This window comes from Grampus griseus (assembly GCF_964374135.1).
Source record: "Grampus griseus genome assembly, chromosome: 7".
In the NCBI taxonomy this organism is placed as follows: domain Eukaryota; kingdom Metazoa; phylum Chordata; class Mammalia; order Artiodactyla; family Delphinidae; genus Grampus; species Grampus griseus.
Genome location: NC_139001.1, coordinates 32,188,560 through 32,201,387, shown reverse-complemented (window position 1 = coordinate 32,201,387; position 12,828 = coordinate 32,188,560). Strand labels below are relative to the sequence as shown.

The 12,828-nt window shown below is 38.9% G+C and overlaps 1 protein-coding gene across 2 annotated transcripts in view; it reads right to left on the bottom strand.

Moving 5' to 3' along the window:
• Positions 1-12,828, bottom strand: part of RAPH1 (Ras association (RalGDS/AF-6) and pleckstrin homology domains 1) — a 97,283-nt gene that overhangs the window by 37,451 nt on the left and 47,004 nt on the right. The window contains exons 5-6 of one of the 2 annotated variants that reach the window (XM_082657661.1): positions 9,164-9,244; positions 3,703-3,777 (exon numbers count right to left, since the gene is read on the bottom strand). The exons of the other annotated variant lie outside the window; for it this stretch is intronic. Of the exons in view, the coding sequence (XP_082513787.1) occupies positions 3,703-3,777; positions 9,164-9,244 (156 nt within the window). The remainder of the gene's footprint in view (positions 1-3,702; positions 3,778-9,163; positions 9,245-12,828) is intronic. 2 annotated transcript variants of the gene reach the window in all.

Genomic DNA, 12,828 nt, shown 5'->3' with positions numbered 1-12,828 from the left:
TTTGGGTTCGTTATTGTAGGTCTTTTCCTTTTTTGTGTTTCTTGCCTAGAGAAGTTCCTTCCTTTAGCAGTTGTTGTAGAGCTGGTTTGGTGGTGCTGAACTCTCTCAGCTTTTGCTTGTCTGTAAAGGTTTTAATTTCTCCATCAAATCTGAATGAGATCCTTGCTGGGTAGAGTAATCTTGGTTGCAGGTTTTTCTCCTTCAACACTTTCAATATGTCCTGCCACTCCCTTCTGGCTTGCAGAGTTTCTGCTGAAAGATCAGCTGTTAACCTTATGGGGATTCCCTTGTGTGTTATTTGTTGTTTTTCCCTTGCTGCTTTTAATATGTTTTCTTTGTATTTAATTTTTGACAGTTTGATTAATATGTGTCTTGGAGTATTTCTCCTTGGATTTATCCTGTATGGGACTCTCTGTGCTTCCTGGACTTGATTAACTATTTCCTTTCCCATATTAGGGAAGTTTTCGACTATAATCTCTTCAAATATTTTCTCAGTCCCTTTCTCTCTTCTTCTTCTGGAACCCCTATAATTCGAATGTTGGTGCGTTTAATGTTGTCCCAGAGGTCTCTGAGACTGTCCTCAGTTCTTTTCATTCTTTTTTCTTTATTCTGCTCTGCAGTAGTTATTTCCACTATTTTATCTTCCAGGTCACTTATCCGTTCTTCTGCCTCAGTTATTCTGCTATTGATCCCATCTAGAGTATTTTTCATTTCATTTATTGTGTTGTTCATCATTGTTTGTTTCATCTTTAGTTCTTCTAGGTCCTTGTTAACTGATTCTTGCATTTTGTCTATTCTATTTCCAAGATTTTGGATCATCTTTACTATCATTATTCTGAATTCTTTTTCAGGTCGACTGCCTATTTCCTCTTCATTTGTTAGGTCTGGTGGGTTTTTATCTTGCTCCTTCATCTGCTGTGTTTTTCTGTCTTTTCATTTTGCTTATCTTACTGTGTTTAGGGTCTCCTTTTTGCAGGCTGAAGGTTCGTAGTTCCTGTTGTTTTTGTGTCTGTCCCCAGTGGCTAAGGTTGGTTCAGTGGGTTGTGTAGGCTTCCTGGTGGAGGGGACTAGTGCCTGTGTTCTGGTGGATGAGGCTGGATCTTGTCTTTCTGGTGGGCAGGTCCACGTCTGGTGGTGTGTTTTGGGGTGTCTGTAGACTTATTATGATTTTGGGCAGCCTCTCCGCTAATGGGTGGGGTTGTGTTCCTGTCTTGCTAGTTGTTTGGCATAGGATGTCCAGCACTGTAGCTTGCTGGTCGTTGAGTGAAGCTGGGTGCTGGCGTTGAGATGGAGATCTCTGGGAGATTTTCGCCGTTTGATATTATGTGCAGCTGGGAGGCCTCTTGTGGACCAGTGTCCTGAAGTTGGCTCTCCCACCTCAGAGGCACAGCACTAACTCCTGGCTGCAGCACCAAGAGTCTTTCATCCACACCGCTCCTTAATTTGGGATGATTCGTTGTCTACTCATGTATTCCACAGATGCAGGGTACATCAAGTTGATTGTGGAGCTTTAATCCGCTGCTTCTCAGGCTGCTGGGAGAGATTTCCCTTTCTCTTCTTTGTTCTCACAGCTCCCAGGGGCTCAGCTTTGGATTTGGCCCCGCCTGTGCGTGTAGGTTGCCAGAGGGCGTCTGTTCTTTGCTCAGACAGGACGGGGTTAAAGGAGCCGCTGATTCGGAGGCTCTGGCTCACTCAGGCCGGGGGCGGGGGGGTGGGGGTGGGGGGGGTGGGTCACGGAGTGCGGGGCGGGCCTGCGGCGGCAGAGGCCAGCGTGACGTTGCTAGCCTGAGGCGCGCCGTGTGTTCTCCCGGGTGAGTTGTCCCTGGATCCCGGGACCCTGGCAGTGGCGGGCTGCACAGGCTCCCCGTAAGGGGGTGTGGATAGTGACCTGTGTTCACACACAGGCTTCTTGGTGGCGGCAGCAGCGACCTTAGCGTCTCATGTCTGTCTCTGGGCTCTGCACTTTTAGCCGCGGCTCACGCCCGTTTCTGGAGCTCTCTTAAGCAGCGTTCTTAATCCCCTCTCCTCGTGCACCAAGAAACAAAGAGGGAAGAAAAAGTCTCTTGCCTCTTCGGCAGGTCCAGACTTTTCCCCGGACTCTCTCCCGGCTAGCCGCGGTGCACTAACGCCCTGCAGGCTGTGTTCACGCCGCCAAGCTCAGTCCTCTCCCGGCGCTCCGACAGAAGCCGGAGCCTCAGCTCCCAGCCCCGCCCGCCCCATCGGGCGAGCAGACAAGCCTCTCGGCTGGTGAGTGCCGGTCGGCCCCGATCCTCTGCGCTGCAATCTCTCTGCTTTGCCCTCCGCACCCCTGTTGCTGTGCTCTCTTCCGCGGCTCCGAAGCTCCCCCACTCGGCCACCCGCAGTCTCCGCCCGCGAAGGGGCTTCCTAGTGTGTGGAAACATTTCCTCCTTCACAGCTCCTTCCCGCTGGTGCAGGTCCCGTCCCTATCCTTTTGTCTCTGTTTATTCTTTTTTCTTTTGCTCTAACCAGGTACGTGGGGGGTTCCTTGCCTTTTGGGAGGTCTGAGGTCTTCTGCCAGCGTTCAGTAGGTGCTCCGTAGGAGTTGTTCCACACGTAGATGTATTTCTGGTGTATCTGTGGGGAGGAAGGTGATCTCCGAGTCTTACTCTTCTGCCATCTTCCCGGAAGTCCTATTGCTGATTCTTGAGTCTCCTCTTTGAGCTTTTACTCATGGAGATTTTAATTTTAGCTTTACCATCTTCTTTCACAAGTTTATAAAGTTAAGAAGAAATAATTTTTTAAAGTCCGGGAAGATCCCACATGCCGCGGAGCGGCTGGGCCAGTGAGCCATGGCCGCTGAGCCTGCGCGTCCGGAGCCTGTGCCCCGCAACGGGAGAGGCCACAACAGTGAGAGGCCCGCGTACCTCAAAAAAAAAAAAAAAGAAAGAAACCCTCTGATACGATAATGAAAACTTAAGAGACATAAACCATAATTACTTTGTATATTCTTCAGAAACTATCTATAACCAAGTCTGACATGCTTGAATTTAACATTATTTAAATAAAATAACAAAATAAAAACATGACTTGTGAGGAGGTAGAAAGCTGTTCAGCTTCCCTATTCTGTTCTTCCTGAGTTAATGATGACAGTGGCTAAGTGATTTTAAATTGTTGTAAAATGCAAGCCCAATGAAAATCCAGCTGGACTGATTCAAACCATTCTGAGGGCAGAGAACTGAGAAATTTAAATTGCAGCCTTCTCTTCCAATTTGATTAAACTAATGTAAAGTAAGATTCTGTTTATATAAATAAATGTTTAATTAAATGAGGCATTGATAATATAAACAAAAATTAAAAAACAAAGTTTGCTAAAGTACCTCACAGCATGGATGACCATTAGAAGTAAGTTAAAATTAAACAATGATTTCAGACTTCAAAATTAAATACAATGTTAAACTAGAAAAAGTGCCAACACACTTGGGCAGGCTGTCAGGTATTTACGAAAGTTAAAAACTAGTGAAAAATTACTGAAAATATTTTCTACTCTCAGTATTTTCTGATAGTTATTAAGATCAGTAAATAATTACCTTCAGTAAGAGAAAAAAATACCTCTATTAAGAACAAAGGTGCAAAAATAAGAAAGCACAACCTGAGAAATCTGAGAGCACAGTCAAAAACAGAAATTACATTCTACCTATAAGGCAATAAATATTTACATGCAGGTGGAAGAAGAAGTATCACCTTGGTCAGCAAATGAGAAGGTTTTCCTGCAATGTTTCTCAGAAGAAGGGAGGTTTCCCTGTCCAGATACGAGTGCTTGTGCAGGAAAAGAGAGAGAAAAACAAACAAACAAAAAAGGCAATAGAAGTCAGTGGAGGTTTTATGTGTTTAAAATATAACGTTGACAAAGCAAGAATGATTCTCTACCATTAATTTCATATTTTACCTAAACTCAATGAAATATGACCAAATTTAAAAAAAGAAAAAGAAAAGGAGGGGGAGGGAAAGATACCACCTTTGCCAGCAGGCATGCCCTAGCTCACTCCTGCTGACCCCTCAGCTCTGGGAAAATGGATCACACCCTGCAAAGATCACAGAGCAATTTGTCTTTTAGGGCTGTGCTTCTGATTGCTGTGCACACAGCACAAATAAACAGGTGTCAAAGACGAATGACTATCCCTATTCCTTCCTCAGTTTTAAAACTTTTGCAAGTATTTCTGACCAAATCAATGATAGCCACACCAAGAGGAAAAATGTCCATAAATATTTTGCCTAATGTTATCACGTGTTTTCAGTAAAATTTTATTAATTCACTCATTATATCAGTATTAACAGTACTGTGTTGCCCAAGTAAAGGACTTGTATAGCAAATGAATGATATAAAAATATTATGAAGTGTTTTCCCTTAAGTTGGTTAAATGAATTCAATTAGTATATTTTCATAAAAATGATTTGTGAATAACATAGTCCCTAACTGTCCTCTTCCCCCTTAAAACCTTTTTAGTAAGGTTGTAAACATTGTAAGTTATGCTTTTGCAACTGTATTTATTAAACTCATATAGTATAAATTGCTGCTGTTTTGATATATGTGTAATTCAGACTTGCTTATCCCTAAATAATTCTAAGTTAGTATTTATTTTTTAATGTTATGTAGTTACTAACCACCATTTAAAACAATGCATGGCACAGCGGAGTAGAGTTATAGAAAGTATTCTATAATATTATATTTTATAAATCTAAGTATATATCAAGTTATTCTTGAGGAACAAATTTTTTGGAGAGAAATACTAGAACAGCACCTACTCTCATAAAGTTCATTGTCACAGATAACAAGATACACAACTTCAAAATTAAAACACTGTTACAGAAAATAATATTAACTTAATCTTTGCTCATATCTGCACTATGTTGTGTTGGGTTTGCTATATTGTATGTCACTGCCTGTATTTTTTTTTTAGCTTTTAGTTCAAGAGGAACCTTACAAGCATACCTGCCCCTTTCACCTACTCCTGGGGGGGAAAAAAACAAAAAACAAAACAAACAAACAAAAAAAACCCTAAGGGCTTCCCTGGTGGTGCAGTGGTTGGGAGTCTGCCTGCCGATGCAGGGGACACGGGTTCGTGCCCCGGTCCGGGAAGATCCCACATGCCGCGGAGTGGCTGGGCCCGTGAGCCATGGCCACTGAGCCTGCGCGTCCGGAGCCTGTGCTCCGCAACGGGAGAGGCCACAACAGTGAGAGGCCCGTGTACAGCAAAAACAAAAAAAAACAAAACAAACAAGAAAAAAAACACTAAAAAAAAAAAAAATCCTAAGATTTAAAACAAAAACTGGACGTTTTCATCAATATTAGCACTAAAAGGTCAAACAATAATAAGAACGGAGAAAATTATCTCTAGGTCCTCATTTACCTAGATGGTATAATCCCCTGAAGGTAAAGATTAGTTGGCTCACCTATAAAAACGCCAGGTTAAGCAGAAGTTTCTGAAAATTGAATTTAATTTGAGGTTAGCAATCAGCTAAGACCAGGAAGAAAACTGAGGACAATTAAAAAGAGCAACTATAACTTTCATTGCTCTTATTCTCATTCATTTTTTGTTATTCATATATAATGGGAAAAACGTATTCTTACGTAATTATGTAGAACATATAGAAAATAATTTCTTGAAAACCTAGTCCTATCTGTCTTACTCATAAAAGTTACTTTCTCAGATAAAGATCCCCCAAATGAGTAGAATATCTATATTCAGATAATTATTTTTCAAATTAAAAAAAAATTCTGCTTGAGGCCATTGAAACAAACTATTCTTTGGTAAATATAATTCTAGACATTAAATTCAAGTTTAAACTTAAAAAAAAAAGATCTTACAAAATTTAGTCAGTCTTCAAACTCAAATCACCTCAAGACTTCAAATCACTAAAAAAATCTATATCTGATCAGTAAGAAACAATATTATCTAACTGTATTTGTTTAAAGACCCAGAAGTAGAAGTTACTGATTTTAAAATACTGAAAGGTTTAAATACCTTAAAATAAAAAGAGGATAATCATTAATGGTTGGTGACCCCCAAAAACACCACATCTAAAAAAATGAGACTACAAGCAGTAGCTGAACAAGATCATAACCCCTTTGTGTTTGGGACAGTCACTCAGCCATGCACTGCTTCACCACTGGCCAGGGCTCCACGTTCCCTCTAAGCCACAAGTATTTGTAGCAGAAAAAAATGAAAATCTAGAAACCACAAGCAGCTAACACCTTCCTTCAATAAATGCCTTATCTTCCTTCCCCTACTGGCGCCCGTCACACAGTGCTCTAGAATTGCTCAGGAGGGAGGTGCTGGTGGCTGAGAACTGGTTACTGGAGAAAGATGCGAGAGGGATGAGGAGAGTGGAGTGCAGGTGGAGGACTGAGAAAAGGGAAAGACACAGTGTTCTGGGCACACTGTTAAGTCAGCCTCAGTCTTGGTACACGTGGCTCGTAACAAAAATGCACATAGCTTCATTTAAATAGGGCCTTCTTATATTTTCTTTCATTTACCACTAACAACACAAAGTCAATAGCCTATTTTTAATCCATTTCACTGGTGTATCAGCCCATTTTCTCTCTCTCGTCTATTTCCCTCCTTTTTTCATTTATTCACTATTTATTCAGCGTTGAACCTGGAACCATGCCAGGCACTGGAGATGCAAAGGCACTCCCTGCTCTCACAGAGTTTAGAGTCTAATAGGGAGATAACTGACAACTGTAATACAGTATGTTAAGTGGTATAGGAGCAAGTAAGAGGTAGAGGCAGTGTCTAAACCCAAATTAGGGGCTCAGCAAAGTATTTCTGAAAAGGCCTAGAGTCCTGGAGGATGAGTAGGAGGCAGCTGTGGGTGGGGTGGAGGGTAGAGACAGAGCAAAGGGAGATATCAGTGGTTCTCAACTTGGGTGGTGCTTCCCTCAAGGAGGCATTTCAGAAAAAGCTGGGGATATTTTGGGCTGTCACAATGAGGAGGAGGGGGGCATTACTGGTATTTATGAGGAGGGAAGTCAGAAATGCTAGATGCCCTGCAAGCACGGAACAATGTCATATAATAACAAGTCCCACATCACACATGAATTTTTAATGTCCTTATTATAGATGGGAATTCCTGTTGATAACAATCTGAGTTTAGAACTCAGTAACTCCATTTTACACATAAGAACAAAGTATTTCTATATAATTTTGATATTCAGTGACTCTTCCAGGAATGCTATTTACCATGTAAAATAAATTGAGGGAAGCCTGCACTTAATTCCCGTTCAACATTTACCAAGAATTATTCATTATGTTGGAAAATCATCTCACCAATGGAAACCCAGCTTGAAGTAAGATTTGCCAATATGAGAACTGGTAGTATCAGTGTGCACTCTGTCACATGCAAATAAATGACAGGAGAGAGCTGATATTCCTTTTAACAGAATTAAGAACCAGATACTGTTAAATTAATGAAAAGACATGAAAGGCAGGAATTTCACTGAGTTTCATTAACACAGATTATTTTAAAATATTTCAATTACTCTATCTTTCAGAATTATTTAAAATATAGCACAATGAGAAATCTGTAATGTAAAAAGTCAAATATAAAAATCATTTTATCACTACCTCATCCCACACTACAAGGCAGGGAATAATTTTGTCACTACAATTATAAATAAGCATCATCTTATTTGCAAGAATTTTGTACTTCACCATTTTCTTTTCTTTGGCAATCTATAAATTGTGTCAGCACATTATCCCTACTTCATTTAAGGTTATTTCCCTTTTTAAAATTACCATATACAGGAACGTTTTGTCTGCTATTATGTGCCATAACATGTTTTAATTCTGGGTCCACCCATATTTCTGCTTTGTTTTTACTAGAAAAATGACTTCTGATCTCACTTTTCTTAAATCCAAAGTTATTAATTATAAATAAGTATAGGATTTGACTATTTCATTGTGTCTTTTAGTACAGTTTTTAAATGGCCAATAATTTAAAACCTGAAAGATACATTATAATATTATAAATTATTTTTGGCTATTTCTCCTTCATACTAGGTGTTAGGGCATTAAATTCACTAAAAAAACAAAAACAAAAACAGGTATGTAGGTAAGTTATATTATCTATGAATTTCATTTGGGATAGTAAAAGTATTGCTATAAATTATCTGTTATAAAATAGGGGTACTGGGACTGAAAGGACTGAGAACTGCTGCCCGGGCGGAAGAGACAAGTAGATGACAATGCAAATATTACAGTACGAGGGGTTGATGCTTAAGAATGTAGGGGAGGGGCCAAAGGTAAGCTTGGAGAAGTGTTTTTCACTAAGCAGGATATAACCCATTAGTGGGTTGTGGAATCAATTCACTGGGTTACTACCAGTATTTTTAAAGGACAGGAAGGAAGGGAGGGAGGGAGGAAGGGAAGGAGGGGAGAAGGGAAGGTCAGAGGGAATCTGATTCAACTGCGTGCGGGTCAGGGACTTTTTTTTTTTTTTTAATGCTTCATAGATGACTCTGAAGCAGCACTGTCTAATGGAAATATAATATGAACTACAAATGTAATTTAAAGTTTTCTAATAACCACTTTTTTAAAAAAGTAAAAAGAAAATGATGAAATAAACTAATATTAGCATCTTTTATTTTACATTCTTTTTTTCATACTAAGTCTTCAAAATCCAGTATGTGTTTTTATCTTTATAGCACATCTCAATTTGGATTAACATTTGAAGTGCTTAATAGCCTCTTGTGGCTAGTGGCTACCGTATGGAACAGCGCAGCTCTGAAGCATCCAGGTGTGTCAACCACTGACCAGAGGATACATTTTTGAAGAAATTAGGTTTTCTGTTAAGCATCAGTGCAGAAGAGTCATTACACTTGATATCCCCCTTCTGAAGAACAGCCAAATTTAGCAATATCTTGAGAAATTTACAGAAGCCCTTAGCTTAATGAAAAAGGTTCTGATATAAAATTTCTCTATACCAGATATACAACCACCAACATACTCTTACCATGAGTTTTAACATTCAATAATACTGTATCATACAGTTGCTCATTTGTTTCTGCTTATTTATTAAGCTTTGTTTGTGTTCAAAAAATTGAGATATATGACAAGGTTTCACCATCAGGAGTTGTAGAGAATGCATTCCTCTTTGCTAATAAAATTTGAGTAGTCCCAATGGACATGTTTACAGAACTTACAGGTGTCAGCTCAGCCTGTTCTTCTGTGAAGTCAATATGACGCTTGGCCTGCTTGCTGGGACATCTCAGAGAAATAGCATGCTGTGAAAATGCAGGAAGGAAGAAAATGATAGGTAAAGGAGGTGGAAAAGGGCAGTTCTCATTATCATGCAGGAAGAGAAAAAGATCACTGAAATGAATCATTGAAACAAAATAGTAATGAAAAGTTGCATGCACCTCATTATACTGTGCAAAAATAGAAAAGGTAAGAACCAGATGATCCTAACCCTTGATAATTTAAGGATAACCTCACTCTCCTTCTGGACAGTAGAGCTCTATCGGAGAACTACACAGAAAGAGTGTGTCCAGTACCAATTCATACTGAACCCCAACTGGGCCTTAACTGTTCTTTAGCAGTACTCTTAATCTTTTCTCCTCTCTCTAAGTCATTCCCTCTAAGCTTGTTCTTAGAGGGAACAAGTAGTTTCCAAGTTCAACTTCCTGGTTTCATCCTTCAACCTCTCCCTATGACCTCACTTCCTTCCATTTCTAAGAAAATTGCATCTATCATGAGGATCTTCATCCCTAAAATGTATCCTACAACTACACCCATATTCTCATCCTTCTCTCCACTTCTATATGAGTAAATACCCTTTTTTCCCCTCCAAAGCTAACCATGTCCTAGATCCCACTCATTCCCCTTCTAATATCTCAGTCTCTGATACTCAACTGGTCTAGCTTACTGGGGCTGAGAAGGACAGAAAAACATTCAATTCTTCTGGGTACCCTCCTCTTGTTAAACTATTATTTTTTACTTTCATTATTTTTTACTTTTGAATTCAGCTACGGTGTACCTCTTGCACTTATCCCTTAATTCCCTGCAATCTAGCATCCACCTTTCTTCTCCAAAGTCTTCATCCTTTGAGTTGTAATGCATTCTGTTATTCATTCTCAAAGTCATCAATGACCTTTTAACCAAGGTTTCTGTCTTTCCTATCATAGTACTTTACTCACTGTACTAAAATTGCTTCTTTGGTTGTCTGTATTGACACTCCTTTCCTCAGACAATAAATTATAATCTCCTAAGGACGTTGTGTATTATGTTCATAGTTTTATCCCTTACAGCCCGTCACAGTGTCTAGGTGCTCCAATATTTATGGAATGTATGACTAACTATTACTTCTTGGCCTTCATGCCACTTGCTTGGCCAGATCAAGACTGTTTTTGCTTTCCCCTCTATACATTTTCTCAGTCAACATATCCTATAGCGCTGTGTCAATCACTGCATCAATGGGAGGCCTATCAAATCTATAATGCCATTATCCTCATTTTTAGGAAATAAAGACTTAAGTATTAAGGGCTAAAAAGGCATGATAAATGCAACCAACTCTCAAATGGTTCAGGAAAAAAATGTATATACATAAAAAATAAAGTGTGGCAAAATGTTAAAAATTAGTGAACATGAGTAAAGAGTTTCATGAGTTCTTTGTACTATTCTTTCAAATTTTTGTAAATTTGACATTATTTCAAAATAAAAAGTTTAAAAAATATATATTCTCTCTAGGCTCAATCTCACACAAGCTCCCGTCATATTTCTAAACACTTATTGGTTAGTTAAAAAAAATCACAATCCAAGGTGTTCAACAAGAGATGGCTGCCTATATGCCATGTTAAACAGTATGATGGAACCATTATATTATTAAAATTCAACATATCCTTACCAAAAATGAATATACATATGGGAAGTAACAAAGACAATAGAAAACAGTACATATGCAAACAAAGATTAAATGTTGTTATCTTAATAAAGATGAAAAGGGATTATGCAATGATAGAAATCATTTCTTTAACGTTAAATAGGTTCCATTTCCATAAAATATTTAAATACTACAAAAAATACTACTACTATTTAAATACTTTTTTTTGGTAGTATTTTTATCTTTTCTTCATCACTACTTTCATAAATCTAAAAGCTGTGCTCAAAACACATACAAGAAGTGAATGTGAAGGTCAATTCTGCACACAAACTTTGCTCCATACCTTCTCAGTTTCAAAATCTTTCATTTGTTATAAAGCTATCACGTTCTCTATCAATCTCTCAAAAACTCTCCACAAATCTCTGCAAAGCAAGTTATGGATCACTGCTTTCTTGAACTGAATCTGTAACGTGTTAAAAGTACCATTTACGAGCCAGAATCTTGTGGGGGGAGGATGTATAGAGAAGCACTGATCTGAACACAGGAGCCCACCCATAATCAAGAAATGACCTTCTACCAAAACCATGGTTACAAAATAAAACACTTCGTTTTGGTAGCGTACACCTTAGATAACAACTGGAGGAAAGTGGAGGTTTGTGAACACACATTAATGCTTCAATAAAACGTTCATCATCTCTTACTGATATGTGTATATGCTCTTCGCAAATATTAAAAATAAATATAGCATGATGGTTAAGAATCCAGACCCTGCGGCCAGAGGGCCTGTTTCAAGCCCCAGCTCAGTCGTTTCCTGGCAATGCGACTCTGGGCTTATTATTTAACCTGTTTCCTCATGTGTAAAATGGTGTAATGACAGCATTTATCTCCAAAAGTTGCTATAAACATTAATGAGTAATAATTACATTACTATTATATCAAAAGTGGGAAACCACCAGCCATCATCTGAATTTTATTTAAGCCTCAATTCATTTAGATTAGAGCTAGCTTATAGCTGTTAAATTTTAACAATATATTCGGGAATATACTAAAACACCACAAGATGGGGATGTTGCTGCATAAATCTCTTTGCCTTTTTTCTACTGCCCATGTAGTTCTGTCTCTAGGTCTGGATCTGAGAAGCACTGGCCAGTCTAGCCTTGTCTTGATCCTCCTTCAATTCTGTGATGAAACAGCAAGGTATTGCTGACTGTCTGGGTTCAAACCCTTGGGAAAGTTATTTAGTCACTCTGCCTTAGTTCCTTTCATTGTAAAATAGAGGTAATGGTACCTATTCCACAAGGCACTGTACAGATTCAGTGTGTTAGGCATGTAAAGCACAATGCCCAACACAGAATAAGCACTCAATATAGTAGCTGATATTATTTTCTCTTTTCCTCCCTCTTCCGTTTATTCCTCTCCTAGATATGTAACTGGCCATTATATAGCCAGTATAAGGTCCTTTACCAGCTCTCCCAACACAAAGCAAAACAGAAAACAAAAACAAAACAGACCTAAAACCAAATAAAGATGCGTTTTCACTTCCTCAAGGAAACACTGCATATATTTCTAAGAAACCCACCCAATAAGGATCAGGGCATATATGCCAGTGTTGACTGGGTGGTGTGTCTGAAAAGTGTCTATGAGTGATGACCAGGCTTTTCCCCTGGCTTTCACCAATCTTCAGTTCTTCTTTCATCTGATACCTATTCCTTTTATTAATCTCACTAGGCCAGTAAAATCTAGAATTGAACACCAAGTTGGTACACGTGAATAAATTTCAGTGAGATGTAGCAACATAGCCACTAGAATTCTAGGCGAAATGTAGCTGTAATAATTAATAACCCCAATCTTTTAGATATGTAGGCCTCTTAAAGTTTCAGAAAGCCCTGTGCTCCCACCTGGTTAATACTTCAGAGCAAAAGGCTGTTTTCTAAGAATAATTTGGGACTTCAATGCCAATGCTACTGATAGTACAACACAATTGCTGTT